Raw genomic sequence first — 18,446 nt, 5'->3', positions numbered from 1 at the left:
CTCCACTTAACCAGATGAGCAATCGGAAGCTCACAGAGGAGGACTAGTTTGATCAAGACCTGGGAGCTAACAGGCGGAGGCGGGACCCTATTCCTGCAACCGCGCTCAAGCCCCCGCGCAGGCGCCCTGGAACTCTTGACCCAGAATTCCCCGGGCCGTGGAAGAGACCATAGGATCTATAAGAGGGGGTGTCCTTGGGTGGTGCGGTGGAGTCTGCACGTTAAATGTGCTGGAAGTTCCCGTGAGTCTTTGCCAGTGCCACCCTCTCTTCTATGAGGAATGGAATGTTCTGGTTCCTTAAGGGCCTTGAACCCAGCTACAGCGACCTTTCCATTATAGTTGTCGGCGTGGTAGGCTCTGTGTCTATCTGGGGCTAGTTGCTGGCGGTGAGGGTAAATGAGCTAGAACCTCTCTAGTTTGTAGAAAAATGTTTTCGGGACGCTCACTTTGAGGGCGGCGGGCGGCTCTGTAAGGGCGCGTCTCCCGGCGCCTGCGCCCACGTGGGCTTCGGGGCGGCGCGGTGGCCGGTGTTGGATCGTCTCGCAGGGCCGCCGTGGGCCGAAGCTCATGGACCGCGTGTGTGTGCGTCCGGGAGGGCCGCCGCCGTCTCGGGAGCCTAGGTCCTCGAAGGCCGGGCCCCCGTTACCCGGGCCCGTCGCGGGGACTGCGCAGCCCCGAGAGAACTGGGTGAGTGGGGGTCTGCCTGCACCCGGGGCGCCACACGTGCGGGGGGTGGTTTGCAATGGGCTCGGAGGAAGACGTGCTTGACTGTCCTGATGATACTAATGTTAGGAAGTGCCGTCAGAAGCGATAACTGACGACTTTTATGTCTATCTGACCGCAGTCGCCGAGACCTCGACAGTTGAATGTAACTGCCAGAATCTGCCCTAAACGCCTGTCTTGGTCTGTGTTTCAGATGGCAGACCCGCTGCTGAGCGTACCAGGAACAGTATCCCACCCTGAGGTAAGACCTCGTCTAGGTAGAATATGTAATTGAGTTCTATCGTTTTTGTTGCCTTGAGTGCACTGACATTGCCTGGTGCTTACAGTTGCACTTTGAAGGCATTGAACGTAATTAACGCACCACCGCATTGCATAGGGTGGACCTCAAATAGAGATCGGAGATGGCTGCTCCTAGCTTAGAACTGTTTAAGCCGCAGCCATACTCAGAAACAAACTCCATTCAAATGTCTCCTGGCTGCTTCTAAGGCATTTGGAGTTTAATTCCAATGAATGTCCAGGTCTCGGGAGCAGTACCAGGGAGTGGTGAGGTGCTTGACTGCTCTGATGAAACCACTAATAGGAAGTGCCGTCAGAAGCGATAACTGACGATAACAGTTCCTGGCTGACTGCAGTCAACATGTCCTCACGAGTTGCTGGTGCCCAGGTGTAAGCTGGTGTGAACTGTGACCCTTAATTTCTATATCCACGCAGATTGCAAATTAGTGAAGGGTTGCCAGTGTGTGATCACCAACAGCTGAGTATTGGGGTGAGGCGCCATGGCCTGCTATGAGGTAAGCTTTGGTCTGTGGAGAAGTTAGTGATGGAGTATGCCTACCTGTTAAGTTGAATCATGTGAAATTACTGTTGGGTCAGATATTGGCAGTTTGGTCTGGTTAACCGAATACCTGGTATCAGTATATCCCTTGACCTTTATTGACAGTATCCCAGAGATACGTATTTTTGGTTCATGGCAGTGGAACAAAGTGCAAGGCAAATGCAGGAGTTCCTTTTTATCTCACAGCTTTATAATCCTGAGCAAATTGCCTATCTGCTGAGATGGTAATTTTCTTCATCTTTGAAAATCATAGCTTTAGGTTTGTGATAGTTAAAATAATGTGATTGAATGGAGGTTACAATACCCAAAGAAGCCAGTTAGGACTTGTAGGCTCACATGGCTTAATTTACAAAAAAGCACCTCCAGTAGGTTTTTAAGGATTCCTGTTAGGATGGACTTAAGTTTGTAAATTTGTAGTTGAGGCTGTCGTCATGATCAGAACTGACTACTGTTATGCTTTTGGCATCTGCTGTCTGTCTAGGGGTGCCTTAATTCATTCCCCCATGTTGTGAGTGCTGAAGAATGGTGATCAGCAGTAGAGTCTTAAAGCTATGGGCGGGGGCAGCTCAGCCCAAGCAAAGGTAAGCTTTGATCTGGACAATGACACTCCCCCTCCCCCCCCCCCCCCCGCTGCATGGTAGAATGAATAAGCAGTTTTGCTAAAAATTGATTTGCAGAAAAGGATATCAAATGATGAAATCACCTAAAAATAGCTGGAATTACCGGCAGATTGTGTGGTGGTGAACTTATGGTTTTCTGAAGATATCTTTTATGCTGAGAATGACTGTTGTTTGGACTAGAAAGTGAGATTGACATTTAGTTTCTTTGCAGGTTATTTTCGCAGACGATGGTCAGCCATGCTGTGGCAGGGGCAGAATTTGAAGTCCCAAGGACCGGTGGCCAGCATCAATTTGGACTCTTCAAAACCTCGCTGTCAACATTTGATGTAGAAACACGCTCACCTTGTGTTGAGTATCAGAGAGGCTGTTCTTAGCAACCTTTTCCTGGGACAGGCACATTTGGTGTTGTTAAGTTCATGAGTTTTCTAGTCTTGTCCCTTGCCCAAAAGGAGCTTCCTTCTGTACTTTTTATTTAATACTGTATAAATTTGTTATCTTTAAGCTGGGGACTTATTTCTTGCTGAAATATTCCCATGCAGTTACCATAAACTAATACTGTAATAAAGGATGGTCTTTGGTATTGGTTCTTAAAAATGTGTATTTGAAGAAAAAGTTAAATTTGATTACTGCTGTTGGATAGTAGCAGTACAGGTATTAGTACTTGTCAGCTTCCCTATGGTCAGTCTAAGCTGTTTTCCCCTCTGTAACAACTTCAGACTTTGAGGGTAAAAATTCCAAAGCATTTAAGGCATCCACACACTTGATTCCAGTTTCTGTCCCTTCCCATAGCCTTCCTCTACCTCCTGAAGTTCTACACCTGCCTAGCCAAACCCTTTGGCAGTAGCAGGCAAGGTCCCATAGTGCGGCTCTTAACCTAGCCCACGCGTCGCTGCCTTGCTGTGTTGGCATCTCGCTTACCTGGCATGAGGCTAGAGGCCTGTCAGGCTGTGTGCTTCTCTAGCCATTGCTGACATTTGCCTGAGGGGTCTGGGTCACCAACTTTGGGCGCCTGGACCAATTTTCTCCAGCTTAAGACTGGTTTCCAGTCTCCCTGGACTTGCTGTCAGGACTTGGGTCTAGGGCTTATTGTGCCTAGAAGGGATTTTTTTTTTTTAACTGGTAGGCCTTGGGCAAGGGGAAGGTTGGGTGAAAACTTGCTTGCTTACTCCCTCTGGGAACCTCGGGTTTATTTTTCCCTTTCTCCCAGCCATCTTGGCTTGGAGGCACTACATCTGCCAGGAACTGGGGGAAATGCTCTTAATCTCATTGAATGGTCCTGGGTTTATAAGAGTCTTCCTTAGTAGGTTTTTGGAAATGTGCTCAAAATATCAAGGATTATTTCAGGGACTCCATGAGGAGGAATTTTTAAAGGAAGCAACTCACTCAGGCCTGTTCTCGAGCAACACTGGAACCCTCGTGATTTTCTGGCAGGGTTTGTGAATGGGACTTGGCATGTGTGCCTGTGTGTAGGCACCCTAGGATGCTCTAAATATTGAAGGGTATAGGGTGGCTGGTCTCTTGGGCAGGCCCTGGAATCACAGGTTGAGGGGTGGGCCTCAAATGAAGGCTGAGGCTGGGAAGTTGGTTCTCAGGGACTTGGGTCTCCACAACGAGGAGGTAGACAGCCTTCAGTCCAGATAGGGACTAGGTCCTGGGGTCTCGGGCAGCCAGACCCCTACACCAGCCTTCAGCCAGAAGTTAGGGTAAAGGTTGGAAAACTTGCCTCAAGCAGGAGCACATTTAGCATCTGGCTGGAGTTTGCTGCTCTGAATAGAACAAGTGTAATGGAGAATTGGGAAATCCTGGGGTGGATGTAGGACCTGAACCACACTCCTTTTCTGGGGGAAGGCTCTTAGGATTCACATTAACTGAAGCTTCCAGCATCTCCAAACTGTACACTGTGCCCACAAGTCTGGGGGTGGCTAGGGGCTGATGCCCTTTGAGCCAGTGATGACTCTTTAGGAGCCAAAAGGCAGATAATGGGATTGACAAGGAAATGCAGAGGACCAAAGAGAAGTATTACACAATCCCCCTTTCCCAGATCCTACATGCTGGCTTCCCAAGGGTGGGGCTGCCCAGGCCAATTCTGGGTGGTAGCCTGAGTCCCCTGGTAGGAGCCCCTAGCCTGCCTCAGCCATCCTACTCCACAGGGGCTCCCTGGTGAGGTCCCCCACTTGTGTATCACGTTTGGGCTGCACCTACAGTCTCCTTGCCCTCGTGGTCTTTGGCAGGGGCCAGAGGGCCCCCTCCAGGGTCCTCTTGGCCCAGTGTCCCATCCCGGGCCTCTTCCCCACCGCCTGGGCCCTCGCCCAGCTCCAGGATGGTGGGTAGGTGGCCCTGCTTTGGGGAGCGCTTGCGCAGGCTGAGCAGGAAGGGCTGGGGCAATGAGAAGATGTCTACATTGTTGCCCAGGTCGATCCACGTGACACTGGGAAACTTGCTGGGGTCCTTAAGGGTGTCGGTGAGGTCGCGCAGCAGGGCCCGGGTCAACCGGTTGCCATTGAGCGCTAGTGTGGTGAGGCGGGGTAGTGTGCTGAGTGCTGGCAGCAGCTGCAGGACCATGTCATCTGTGAGGCCTGTGAAGCCCAGCTCCACGCTATCCACCTGCTCCCCGCAGCGCTGCAGGTAGCTGGTCACCCGCTCCAGGTCTCGGGAGGTCAGCGGGATGCCTGACAGGTCCACTGTGTTGTCTGGAGGGCTCCCGGCCAGGACAGCCTTGAGGCTGAAGGGAGAAAGGACAAGCAAGATTCAAGAAAGTGGGGCAAGCCTTTTCCCCAGAGGCAGCAGTGGCCACCACCAAAGAGCTGGCCTCTGCTCCGCCTTGCAACTCCAGGGATGGGAGAAACCAGAGACCTCTGGTTCCCTGGCCCTACCTCACATCTCAGCCTGGCTGGACCCAGCTGGCCAGAGCCTGAGGACCCACAAGGGAAAGGCCCAAGTGCTTCTGTAGTGACTAAGGGTACATGGGGCCACAAAGGCCTGAGTTTGCATCTTAACTCCTTCTCTTCCCAGTCATGTGACCTTTAGTTAGTGCTTAACCTCTCTGCGGCTCTGTGACTTACCTGAGAAGTGGAGCTGATTGAGTACCACAGGGTTGTTAGGTGAACTAATAAATGCAAAGCCTTTAGAACAGTGCCTTGTATAGGTGAGTGATGAATCAATATTTGCTGCTGTCATTATTACTCACTTGGGCTGAGCTTACTCCTTCCCCACGAGTGGCGCAAGGTCTCTGAGGTCCCCCTTTCAAGGCCATCTTCGCCACCAGATGAGCCCGCAGGCCAGCAGGCAGGGAAGGCACCGGGGCTCCGAGTCTCGTGGGAGCTGCTGGCTCCTGTAGGCGGAGTGCTGTCCACCCCCTTCCACTGCCTGCCACCTGCCACCCCTTGCTCTGCTTTCTTCCCCTGCTCCTTGCTCTGGGGCCACAGCTCTGCATTTCCAGGTATCCCAGGCAAGCCCGGAGGCCCCAGTCGTTGGAAGGAGAGAGGAAGGTAGAGGGGGCTCACAGCCTGCTCCAAGAGCCTACCTTAACCATCAGCACCTGAAGGTCACAGCTTGGACTTCCTCTTGGCAAAACGAGGTAAGTCCCTCTCCTTGGGATCTCCTGAAGCTGGAAGGCTGCCCACATTTGCTCATCTTGCCTCTGATGGGGGGCAACTCCAAGGAGTTTGAAGGTAAAGCTCTCAAGGCATGACATCTAAGTGCCTGGAACACTGCCTGGCACTTGTTCAGTGTGATTTAAGTGTTGGCTGTTATTCTTATCAATGTCACTAATAAAGCAGGCTTGTTACACCTGGAAATAGGTAGTATAGTGGTTAACAGCCTGAGCCTAGGGTTTGAATTCAGCCCCGCCATTTTTTTTTTTTAAAGATTTTATTTATTTATTTTCCCCCCAAAGCCCTAGTAGATAGTTGTGTGTCATAGCCACACATCCTTCCAGTTGCTGCATGTGGGACGCGGCGCCAGCACGGCCAAAGAAGCAGCGCGTCAGTGTGCTCCCGGGATCCAAACCTGGGCCGCCAGCAGCGGAGCGCACGCACTTAACCGCTAAGCCACGGGGCCGGCCCAGCCCCGCCATTTAACCAGCTGCATGATCATGGCCAGTCAAATGGCAAGAGCAATGTCCCCTACCTTGTTCAGTCCTTGAACAGTGTGTGTTAAGCTCCTGCTGTGTGCCAGGCGCTGTCCTAGGCACTGGGGTCACAGTGGTGAAGATGGACAAGATCCCTGTTTTCATTCTACCAGAGGGGAGATAGCAAACAAGTGTGAGAGTGAAGTGAGAGAGGAGCTTGGAGGGCATGGCTACTCAGGGAAGGCTTCTGTGAGGACATAACATTTGAGCTGGCACTGGAAGAAAAAGCAGGCCATCAGAAAAGTTTGGTAAAAGTTCCAGCAGAGCAGGGGGCAAGTGCAAAGGCCCTGAGGCTGGAAAGAGCTTGGTGTGTCTGTGAACCAGCAGGAAGGCTGTGTGGCTAGGCAAGGGAAAGTGGGAGAGGAGAGACCAGAGCAGCCTGAAGGCCCATCACATATGGTTCTGTTTAGATTTCTTTCACGTGTAATGGGAAGCTACCTGAGGTGGTGAGGCTTCTGAGTGAAGAATGGACTGTGTGTGTGTGTTGGGGAGACAGAAGAGGAGGCCCCTAGATTCCAGCAGAGCTCAAATTTCCAGCTTTTCAATCCTAAAGAACTAACTCCTGCAGTCTCCTCCTGGCATTCCAGGTTCCATGGGCCCTTCCCTCCTGTCCTGCTCTGTCCCCATACGTGGGCCCTGCCTTCAGTGCAGGTGGAGCCCCACTCTTTGGCTAGCGCTGTGAGAACCTCACACTCTTCCTCCACCTAGGAAAGTCTTTCTGGGATCCGTCTCCTCTCCAGGCTTTGGGGGTTGGGTGTCCGGAAGGGAAGGAGGACCTAGAGCTCTTTCTTGTCGGGTGGGGGGCCTCCCCGGTCTCAGCACCTGGAAGGGTGCGCCACCAGCAGCATGGAGACCGGGCCAGTCTTTCAGAACAAAGCCACTCAGCCCCCTGGGCATTTGCAAGAAAGGCAGGGCTGCCTCCTCCTCCAGAAAGCCTTCCTTCCAGGCTCCTTTCCACTTGCTTCCTATGGTACTGTCTTGGCCCACAGGTTCTGTGTCCCGTGTGCCCCCACCCCCCAATCTTCAGGGGGCCCTGAGGGTCCTCACTGCTGCATGGGCCAGGGACATAGCAGGGGTCTGGGTGCCCCTAGGGGACATTCAGGAGAACTGGGGGGTTCAGTGGGAGTGCTCACATTCAGCACACCAGGAATTAGAAACTCCTCACGACCCTCTCCCCACCCACCCCATCTGAATGGGCCCACACTCTCCAGCTCTCAACTCAGACCAGGGCCCTGCCTCCAGCTTCTCTCCTGGCTGACACCCACCTGGAATGTCCTCCTGGCTGCTTTCCCCAGCCCTTGAATTCTTCCATCTCACCTCCTTCAGGCAGCCTTCCAAGACAACCCCCTCTGGTTCCAGCTCTTTCCTTCACCCCCCTGCCCTGGGAGGGGGTACTGTGCACTGCACGCCCAGCCTGGCACAGACTTGCTTTGGGCTGCCCTTGTAGAAGGAGGCTGGCAGGGGGAGGAGGCGGGCTGGCCAGCGCAGACCCACCTCAGGCAACCGCGACTCACCAGGCCTGCGGCTTCCTCTTGACCAGCCCCCGGTGCCGCCTCCACTGGGAGTGGGGACTGAGGTGGTACGTCAGCTGCCGGCACAGCTTCTCCATGGCGCCCAGCGCATCGCCTTCCTGCAGAGGCAACCACAGGCATCGGGCCCTGAGTCTCTGGAGCAGGCAGGGGAGCCCAGACCCCCACCTCCAGCTTCCTGTCTCCACGGGAAGAGCATGCACCCCAGGCAGAGCCGGGGGAGGCCTGCTCTGCTGGCTCAAGCTGGGTGCCCTTAGAGAGCAGTGGCTGCAAACTGATCTGCACAATGGTTTTAGTTTCTGTGAATTAGCTGCTATGGTTGAAAAAATGAAATTCATATAAAAATCTGATGCCAGGCGATCTGACAACAATTGACTGGAGCTGAGTGTCAGCTGACCCCTTAGCCAGAATTCACTACGGTCCCTGCCACTCCCCAGCCTCCAGGGCCATTCTGCTCATGCACTCGCTCAACGAACATTTACTGAGCACTACTAGGCGCCAGGCACTTGTTCTAGGAGTTGAGGATCCACCACGAACAAATGTCCTGGCTCTTGTACTTCACATAGTAAAGGGGAAAGTGAAATATTTTTACCATGTCTCTTTTACCCATGTCAAAAGGGGGAAAATAAAATAATGAGAGGGCCAAAGTCTTTCCTAGCCCAGTTCATTCATCTGTGTTACTTGTCTGGCCCGTAAGCATTTGAGTTTGAAACCCTCGATGTTATGGCCTGAATTGCGTCCCCCCAGAATTCTTTTTTTTTTTTTTTGGGGAGGAAGATCAGCTCTGAGCTAACAACCATGCCAATCCTCCTCTTTTTGCTGAGGAAGACTGGCCCTGGGCTAACATCTGTGCCCATCTTCCTCTACTTTTTTTTTATATGGGACGCCGCCACAGCATGGCCTGACAAGTGGTGCATCGGTGTGTGCCCGGGATCCGAACCCACGCTGCCAGCAGCGGAGCACGCGCACTTAACCACTACGCCACGGGGCCGGCCCTCCCCCCAGAATTCTTAAGTCCCAATCCCCAATACCTCAGGATGTGACCGTATTCGGAGATAGGGCCTCCACAGAGTAATTAAGGTAGAATGAGGTCATTGGGGTGGGCCCTAATCCAATATGACTGGTGTCCTCATGAGAAGAGAATAGGACAGTGACATGTACAGAGGAAAGACCATGTGAGGACACAGAAGACAGCCATCTACAAGCAAGGAGAGGCTTCAGAAGAAACCAACCCTTGATCTTGGACTTCCACCCTCTAGAACTGTGAGGAAATAAATTTCTGTTGTTTAAGTGGTATTTCATTAGGGCAGCCCTAGCAAACTAATACTCTGGGTTAAAGGGTGCAGCAGAGAGAGACTAGAGGGACTCCAACTCCACCCCAAGGGAAGCCAATTCAACAGTCACTGAGCCCTGGGCGAGTGAGTGGCCAAGAGCCCTGGGCAAGTGAGTAGCCAGCAAGTGCCAGGGCTCAGATGCAAAGCCACACGCGGATAGCGACACAGACGTGGTGAGGTTCAACCGTCAACCCACGTCCAGTGCTCAGCAGTGTCTGGCACAGAGTGAGCACTCAGTAAAGGCCAGCTTGATCATCACCATCATCACCACCATCATCATCATCATCACCACCACTCTGCTAATGGAGGAGCAGCATGTTGAGTAGTTAAGAGCATGGACTTGGAGCCAAAGAGTGTGGATTTAAATCCTCTCTTTGTCACCTCCTGTGTGACCTTGAGCAAGTTACTTGACCCCTCTGCCTCCAGCCCTCGTCTGTGAAGAGATAACAGTACCAACCTCACAAGGCATTTTGTGAGGATGAAGAGTAACTACTTGTGAAACATAGCACATAGTAAGCTCTCCAGGAATGCTCGCTAAATACATACTGTGCTGTATAAGAGCAGTACAGACACACGGAACTTGGGCAGGGTAAAGAAGGAAGATTGCTGCCACCCAGGCTCGGATCTGAGATGAGCTTTTACGGGGTGATGAGTTAGTGATTTTTGGATGGAGAAAGGAAACACGAGGCATCTCTGAGTGAGCAGGAAACAACTTGTGCAAGGGCTTGGGTGTGTGTGGGGGGTGTTACAGACATGTAGCAGATGATAATCTAGGGCCTGACCACCTCACCACCTCCACAGCCACCACTTTGGTCCAAGTCACTATTGTCTGTCACCTGGATTATTGCACATCGACATTATGCTAGGACTTTACGGAATTCCCACAACACCCTAGAGCAGTAAATGCTTTCCTTACCCCCATTTTACAGAGGAAGAAACTGAAGCTCAGAGGGCCAGGGGCTAGGGCTGATAGAAAGGCAAGAGAAGGAGACTGAGGGAGGGAGATGAGAGAGGAGGAAGGAAGAGGGAGGTTGAGTGACTAAAGAGATGAAGCATCTGAGCAGGGATCCAGGAGACAAAGGAAGGCCCGAGACTGAGTAGGATCGGTTTAGACGAAACCTCTGGTCTCTAGTTCTCCATGAACTCATCTTCCTATTGCCTAAGCCTGTCGAGAGAGAAATGAATGTCACGTGTCAGTCCAGGCAATTGCATTTGCAACACCTGGAGTTGATATATTCTGATTCCTAGACTTAGTTTCTTGCTGAGCCTAGTCAGGTGGGGGTGTGTGACGGGAAGCAGGTGGTGAAGTTGGCAGGGGCTCCATCATGGGGGTGGCAGGGGAGTTGCTGGGGGGTGGGGAACGGTAGGATCACATTTGCATTTTGGGACCATCCCTCTGACTGGGAGATGGAGAAAGGGGGGACTGTAGGCAGAGAGGGTGACTCAGGGCCAGGCCTGAGGACAGGGCTGAAAGAGGTGGAGGCCACCACACTCGACTGACAGTGCACAGAATGGAGAGGGTGTGGGCAGGGAGGGGATGAGGAGGGCTCTAGGCTTTGGGCTGGGACCTTGGGCTTGCCTTGAGCAGAAGGCAAGGGGCTGCAGAGGAGAAGGGGATGGAAAGGTAGGACAAGGGAACGACCAGCTCATTTGGGGCCATGTGGAGTTTGAGGGGCCTGTGGGACCTCCAGCTGGGAGATGCAATTGGATTTATGGGGCTGGGGCTCAAGACAGGTCTGAGCTGGACACGTTCATCAGCATCTGGTTAAACCCCCTGGCCTGAGTGGGGAATGAGCTGAGGAGGAAGGCAAAGGGAACAGCTGCAACATCGTAGGGGCAGAAGGAGGACACACGGCACACGAAGGGGTGGAGAAGGCACAGTCAGAGAAGCAGGAGAGAGCGGAGCCATAGGCACCAAGGAGAAGGGTGGACTCCAGTGAAGAGGCCTGGGCCAGCACAGGCTCAAGGAGGGGCGGTCATGGTGGGGCTGGGGTGAAGGCCAACTTTGGATGCCACAGGCAGAATGGGACAGCCCATAGAGAGCGGCTGTCCACCTGGGACTCTTGCATGCAGGAATCGGGGTGGGGGGAGCTTTAAAAAATGCCGCTGCCTGGGCCACCCCCAGCAATGGGGTGGGCAGCTCAGGCACAGGGATTTTTAAAAGCTCCCCCGTGGTCCCCCTGTGCTGCCAAGGTGGACACACTTTAAAGACAAGGACCAGAGGGTGGGATCCAGTGGTCTGCCCACCATCACTCCTGGGACCACCCCGGGACAGAACATTGCCAGTCTCCCACAGCACCTGCTCCAAAGCTGAGAACTGAGCCCCTCAGCTCCAGCTCCTCCTCCAGCCACTTCCCAGGGTTTCCAAAATCAGGGCCAGGGACTCTCCCTCCACCTTCTAGGCCTGGGCAGCTGGGCCTTAAAGGGAGAAACCAAGAAGAAAAGAGGCAGCAAAGCAGTGCGCTGGCACTGCCGCAAGGGGGAAGCCGTGCGCAGGGTGAGGCACAGGCTGAGCAGGCACTGGGGCCCCCACCTGGGAGACGGATTGAGCCTGTTTCCTCATCCGCCAAACAGGGACAATAGATATGGTCACCTACCAGAGCTGACTTGAGACCAAACGTGAGCTAACGTCCTCCCAGAAGTGAGAGCCCCCTCCGCTTGTCTGGACTAAGTTAACAACAGCTCACATGCAGAGCATCTCCTGGACGTTAGGCATGGCCCCTGTGCGTTGCATGCATGAGCTCATCACAGTCCTGTAACCCACAATAATCCTAGGAGACAGGCGCTACTATCACCCCCACTTTACAAACGAGGGAACTGAGGCATAAAGAAGCTGAATAGACTGGCAAGCCACGCAACTTAAGGAATCAGGATCCAAACCTCAGTGCGGCTCTGAGGCTGGCACTCCTGACCTGCCAACCCGCCTTGTGCTCTGCTCCGCCCTCCTGGTGACAAAGCTTTCACTTAGGTTAGTTCAAGGTGTTTCTGTCCTTTGCAACCAGAACAGCCTTAAGCAAGCCCATCTAATTTTTTCCCAACTCCATCACTTTCTGAAGCCCTCTGCAGACCTTCCTCCTACAGAGACCAGGGCTAAGCAGGACTGGCCCAGACGGGGAGGAGTAAGAGAAGGTGGGGAAAGGAGGAGGAAGTGCCGTTTCTGTGCGGTTTCAGAGTAGAAAAACAGCTGCCTCCCAGGTACAGAGCAGCCAAGTGCCCTTTGGCCAGGGCTTCGACGACAGGCACCGGATGTTACGTGGGCCCTGCACCCAGCGCTCGGATGGTCCGCTGGCCCCTCTCCTCTGGGAACTTTCTTCTCCAAGTGGTGTGGCCCAGCAGTCCTTTTGTGCAACCAGACCCCACGGGCACCTGCAGAGCGCAGCCAATCAGCCTTTTCCTGGGACTCCCAACCTGAGACGGAGACACACCCCCAACTCCTCCCAAGGATGAACCATGACAAGTAAACTGAGGAGCCCCGGGCAGCCCTATTTCCTGCCCTGTGGCGTGGGAAAGGGAATGGAGAGTGAAGCGAGGGGAGCAGAGAGCAGAGAGGGAGAGATGCCTGCACTGTGTCTCCCTGCGGTTCTAGCGCCTCAAGCTGGGCTTCCTTTGGTCCCCACAAGACCCTTCAGTATCAGAAGGATAAATGCTCTTCCTGGCTTGAGGCAGCCCCAGTGGGCTTCTGTTACCTGCACCAGAGTCCTAACCCACACCAGAAGCTCAAAGGCAGTTTGTGGAATCAACTTTCTGCAGCTCTTCCTCCCACTGTGGAAAAGGAAGAAGGAGGGAGGGACGCATGGCGCAAGTCGGGGTGACTCGGCACCGCAGGGCAGAGCGCGGGTCCAAGCAGCAGCCTCCAGACCGCCTTGTGCTGCTGACCGCAGGCCCTGGAGAATAATCTGTTTGAGGGACTCGCACTGACCTGTCAGGGAAGGCGCTTGAGGCAGACCTGCAGGCCCCTCTAGGAGGCGGTCTCAGCACCACCCCCACCCCACACACTGCTCCATCTCTCAACTGTCAGATGGTGACGCCCACCTGCCACCTTCACTTCCCCAGGCACCTTTGTATGCTGCCCCCAGGACCCAAGCAGGCATAGCCCTCCACTGCTCTGCACCCAAAGGCTTCCCTAGTTCGTAAATTCATTCATTCATCAAATATTGACTGCCCTGCCTACTACCAGCAGGACGCTGCTCCAGATACTGCGACTGTGTGCTGGGTTTTCCATTTACTCCCTCTCTGCTAGTTCATTCTCTGCTCTTCTCTGTGCTTGGAAGGCTGAGCTCTACAGACAGCATCTCCCAGCCCTCTTGCCACTGGCTTCCAGGTGGGTTCAGCTAATGGGAGCAATTAGAACGAGATCAGAGGGCAGAAGCAGAGAAGGGGCGAGGGGTTTATTCTTCTCATTCTTTCTCTGCTTCAGCATGTGGGGGAGCCACCCTCCAAGACGGCCCCCACTGACCCTGGCCGCCTGGTATTGTGCCCTTGTGTAGTCTCCCTCCACAATGTGTCAGGGCTGATCTGGGCCATCAATAGAATATGGCAGCAGCGATGGTGTGTGACTTCTGAGGCTAGGTCATAAAAGATATTGTGGCTTCTGCCTTGCTCTCTCTTGGAGCGCCCGCTCTGGGATAAGCCACCTGCTATGATGTGAGTCCTATGGACAGGCGCACATGGCAAGAAACTGAGGCCTCCTGCCAACAACCATGGATGTGGCATCCTGGAGGTGGGCCTGCCAGCCTCTGTCAAGCCTGCAGATACTTGCAGCCTCGGCCAGTGTCTTGAGACCGTAAGCTAGAACTACTTAGCTAAGCTGCTCCAGAATTCCTGATCTACAGAGACTGTACAAAGATAAATGTCTGTTGTTTGAAGCCACTAAGGCTTGGGGTAATTTGTTATGCAGCAATAGAAAATACAACACAGTTCTGGAAGAGGCATTCTCATCCCGGCTCCAGCAACACGGCTTCCGCCCGGAGCCCCTTCTGTAGTAACAACTTCCTGCTGCTGCGAGTCTCTGGGTGTCTCAGCGTCCCCTGTTCATTTCCTTAATCTTGCCCACAACCCTAGAAATAGTCCCTTATTAAACTCTCTTAAAAATTCACAATGGAAAGGGTCGCCTGCTTCCCCTGCCTGGTGCAGGACATAACCGTGAACAAGACAGACGCCATCTTTTGCGCCTTTGGAGTTTATATTCTAGTGGGGAAAGCAGACCATAAGTTAGCCAACAAATAAATAAGCAAGATAATTTCAGAGACCAGGGAGTGAAATGAAGAAATAAATGAAGAAATAAACAGGGCGTGAGACAGAGGCTGATCCGGAGACCTCCGTGGTCAAAGGCCTCTGAGAGGTGACCTTTCAGCTGAGTCTGAAAGGAGGAGAGGGAAGCTCAGACAGAGGAGGTAGCAAAGTCCCTAAGGTAGGAGAGGATCTGGATGCTCTGGGAACAGAGAGGAGGCCCACGTGGCTGGAGGGGGAGCGAGCAGTGTGGAGAGTGGGAGAGATGAGATGAGATGATAAGATGAGATGGGAGATTCAGGCAGGGCCAGAGAAGGAGTTTAGGTTTTAAACTACAACTCAACAGCACGTGGAAGGTTTTCCAGAGAGGTACACAAATGATCCAATTTACCTTTGCAGATTGCTCTCTGGCTGCTCCCAGAGTATAGAGGGCAGGGAGGCAGGAGGGGAGGCCCAGAGTCCAGTTAGTAGCCCTGGAGGAGGAGGATGTGGCTGGAACTAGGAAGGCCGTGGAGATGGCCTGGACACATTAGGGAGCTAGGATTGTCAGGACTTGCTGACTGTCCCGCGGTGCTCCGTCCGAATCCCCTTGGATCCCCTTTTCCCGATTTTGTGCACCTCTCTTCTGGGATGTGCTTCTGCCTGGAGAGCTGGCACCAGTTCTGCTTTGCAGCAGCCTCCCTCAGGCAAGCTCAGGGAGACAGAACTGCTGCGAATTCATCCCCTGGGCTGCCTCCATTTTGACCAGAGCAGGAGTTGGCAAGCCTAGCCCTTCCGCCTCGGGTGGAGACAACCCTGTGGAGAAGCTTACACAGAGTACCCCAGGGACCACGTGGAAGCTGCCCGCCCTCCGCAGGACGCGCCCGAGCTCACCTGGTTTCCCCGGGAGACTTCCTCAACAATCACTGTACGCACACCCTCATTTTAGTGTCTGCTTGTGGGGAACCTGACTGTAGACATGATGGAATGAATGTGCTGGGGTGGGGCTGGGGTGCAGGGAAGGAAAGAGTCTCTAAAGTTTCCTGACAGATGATGGGTGCTAAAAGTGGAATGAGTTTTGGGTAGGGGAGGGGTGGTGAGTTGAGGGACACTCGGGTGGAAATGTCCCAGAGGTGGGTGACTTTAGAATTTGAAGCCAGGCTGCAGATATAGACTTGGGGTTCATCAATACACAGTCATGGGCCTGTCCCTCCTTCTTGGGGCAGGCACAGACCCACCTCTTTCTAGGGCCTTGGCCCACACTCTGCTGGGACACAGGAGAGGGTTTTTGGTGTTTGGCAGGTTGAAAAAATAGATGGGATTCATTCGAGGTGGTCATCATAGCAGTGGGAAGGTTATCTGTCTTGTGGATACTTCACCCTGAGATTGGACCAGAGAGGGTCATTTTCTTCACCCCATCTCAAGCTGAGGGAGACCCCCTCATCCCCCCACATAGCTGATGGTCTTGACATCTCTGTCTATGACGTCTAGGCCCACACTTGGGCTGGTCTGAAATTCTCAGATGAAAGAGCTAAGAGCAGACGTCTTGGCCAGCCCTGAGCCAGCTAAGGTTGCTGGGGTGGGTGCAGGGCCTGCCCCTATCACCAGCTTGGGGACCCCATAGCCAGGACCTCCGACTACAGCCTCAGCCACAGCTGAGAGAGTCCTTCAAAAGGGCCTCTCCTGCCACATGGCCTTGGGTATGGGTAGAGGACAGGCCAGGCCCCCGGGCCTCCAGCACGGCTGACCATACTCTGGCTGGCTCTGGAAATCTGGGTCGGAGGCCAGCCCATTATTGTCCAAAACTCTGAGCCCACAGGGTCCGGGGCCCGAGGCCCGGGGCTGTGTCTTCCTTTCCTCCGTGTCCCACAGCTGACCTGCTAGGTCTGAGCACCTGCGTGGCATGTGGCTGGTGCTCACTGATTAGTTCCACCTTGGCCTCTGCGCATAGGGCACTCAGCGGTGACAGGCACACACCAGTGCTTCTCGTAAATCATCTCACTGAACTTTCAAAGCAGCTCTACAGGAGAGAGTATTGTTATGTTCACTTTAGAGCTGAGGAAAATGAAGTTCAGCTATTTTTTTTTTTTTTTGGTGAGGAAGATCAGCCCTGAGCTAACATCTATTGCCAATCCTCCTCCTTTTATTGTTTTCCCTTTTTCTCCCCAAAGCCCCAGTAGACAGTTGTATGTTATAGTTGCACATCCTGCTAGTTGCTGTATGTGGGATGCGGCCTCAGCATGGCCGGAGAAGCGGTGCGTCAGTGTGCACCCGGGATCCGAACCCGGGCTGCCAGTAGTGTAGCGAGCACACTTAACCGCTAAGCCACAGGGCTGGCCCCTGAAGTTCAGCTAATTAAGTGACCTGAGAAAGGTTACACTGTGCAATGGACTGAATGTCTCCCCAGATTCATATGTTGAACCTCAATCTCAATGTGATGGTGTCAGGAGGTGGGGCCTTTGGGAGGTGATTAGGATTAGATGAGGTCATGAGGGTTCAGAAGAGGCCAGAGAGCTAGCTCTCTTTCCTTCTGCCATGTGAGGCCACAGTGAGAAGGCGGCCATCTGCAAACCAGGAGGAGGGCTCTCACCAGAGCCCAACCACGCTGGCACCCTGCTCTTGGACTTCCAGCTTCCAGAACTGTGAGAAATAAATTTCTGTTGTTTATAAGCCACCACATCTGTGGTAATTTGTTACAGCAGCCTGAGCTGAGACAAGCTACGTATGGCCCTCTGGTCCCCACCCAGACGGAAAGGATGGATCGCAGGGCAGGGTCCCTTGGCCCTCCTCTCCTTCTTGGCCCTGTCCTGTCTCCTGGGGTCCGACACGGGCAGGTAACCCCCTGCAGGCCCTTCCTGTGGGGAGGGAGGCGGGTGCTCGAGCTGCTCGCACACAGGCCCCCCACCCCCCACCTGCGCAGCCCTGCGAACCCCACGTGAGCACTGATGGCCCAGAGCTAGCCCCTGAGCACTGGCCTGCACCCTGTGCAGCACTGGGGCCCAAACCACACCTGGGCTTCTGGCCTGGGATGTGACCTTTCTCAGATCACTTCATTACCCAAACTTCGTCTTCCTCGACACTAAATTGACACTAAATTGGGCATAAAATATTCTCGCTGCTTTGAGTGCCCTAAACTCTATCACCCCTCTCACCTGGGGGCAACTCAATTCATGCTCTAGGAAAGGCCGGGGTCTGGCACCTGCAGGGCTTCCTATAGGCTCGGTCTCAGCTTGCCCAGGCTGAGCCAGGTGTAAGCTGAATGAGAAGCGAGGGTGGGTCCAGCTCCAGCCGGTTTCTGTGGCTCCTGACACTGGCTCCTCTTCCCCATGCCTTGAGGGTCCCAGGCCACCAACCCTCATCACTGGCTTCTTGCCGTCGCACATTTGAGCCCAGCATCCCCGCCTTCTGCTGCATCCACCACCAACCTGCTCCCGACTGGCCCAGCCCTCCACAGCTAACCCTCCTCAGAGCCTCGGCCCCAGAGAGCCCCGCACAGAGGCTCAGCCCCAGAGCACGGGGCCAGCACCCTGGGCGACCATGTTAAAGTCTGCGCCAAGTGAGGGGTGGGCTTGGGAACCACCTGCTCCCTCTTATTCTAGATCCTACTCAGAGCAGAAGCTTCCCTCACTCCTCCGTCCTGCTCTGGCTTCTTGCCCCTGCCAGAAGAAGTGCTTCTTTTGGAAGCTGCTGGAAATTGAATAATGGGAGTAAAGACACCAAAACAGAGAGAAAAGCTCAAGTGTGGAGCTGCCCCACCCTGGCCCTCTCCTTCCCCGCCAAGGTCCCCATGGGCAGCTCTGGGTAAGCCAGCCTGGACCCTGGAGCCAGCAAGAAGAGGGGCAGATCCTCCCATCCAGAAGGGGCAGAGCAGTGCCTGTGGAGCCCGGAGAGCCCTGGAGCTTTTCCTTCTCAGCTCCAGCAGCCAGGCAGGAAGTAGACCTGAGTGAAGTGGATGGGTGTAAAATGACACAGCCTCAGAGAGAAAGACAACTGGGAGTGGTGGGGACTGAGGCAAACTGGAGAGCACCATGCTGGATCACTGCTAGACTTATATGAGACCTTTGTGCA

The 18,446-nt window shown here is 54.0% G+C and overlaps 1 protein-coding gene, 1 long non-coding RNA gene and 3 other non-coding genes across 5 annotated transcripts in view; 4 read left to right on the top strand and 1 right to left on the bottom strand.

Moving 5' to 3' along the window:
• Positions 1-329: 329 nt before the first annotated feature.
• LOC147914860 (uncharacterized) lies at positions 330-2,758 on the top strand. Its single transcript, XR_015554611.1, has 5 exons — positions 330-687; positions 917-964; positions 1,435-1,514; positions 2,040-2,139; positions 2,390-2,758. It is a non-coding gene; the product is annotated as an uncharacterized LOC147914860 (long non-coding RNA).
• LOC147914863 (small nucleolar RNA SNORD49) lies at positions 770-840 on the top strand. The gene has a single exon (XR_015554808.1). It is a non-coding gene; the product is annotated as a small nucleolar RNA SNORD49 (small nucleolar RNA).
• Positions 1,281-1,351, top strand: LOC147914862 (small nucleolar RNA SNORD49). Its single transcript, XR_015554807.1, has one exon. It is a non-coding gene; the product is annotated as a small nucleolar RNA SNORD49 (small nucleolar RNA).
• Positions 2,247-2,320, top strand: LOC147914861 (small nucleolar RNA SNORD65). The gene has a single exon (XR_015554820.1). It is a non-coding gene; the product is annotated as a small nucleolar RNA SNORD65 (small nucleolar RNA).
• An 85-nt stretch (positions 2,759-2,843) lies between the features above and the next one.
• Positions 2,844-18,446, bottom strand: part of LRRC75A (leucine rich repeat containing 75A) — a 45,086-nt gene continuing 29,483 nt past the window's right edge. Inside the window, exons 3-4 of the mRNA XM_004433407.3 lie at positions 7,822-7,937; positions 2,844-4,900 (exon numbers count right to left, since the gene is read on the bottom strand). Of these exons, the coding sequence (XP_004433464.2) occupies positions 4,360-4,900; positions 7,822-7,937 (657 nt within the window). The 3' untranslated portion in view covers positions 2,844-4,359. The remainder of the gene's footprint in view (positions 4,901-7,821; positions 7,938-18,446) is intronic.

This window comes from Ceratotherium simum, chromosome 16 (assembly GCF_057802395.1).
Source record: "Ceratotherium simum simum isolate JZ-2026a chromosome 16, ASM5780239v1, whole genome shotgun sequence".
Taxonomy (NCBI): Eukaryota; Metazoa; Chordata; class Mammalia; order Perissodactyla; family Rhinocerotidae; genus Ceratotherium; species Ceratotherium simum.
Note: the sequence above shows the minus strand (reverse complement) of the source record. Positions and strands in the feature narration are given on the sequence as shown.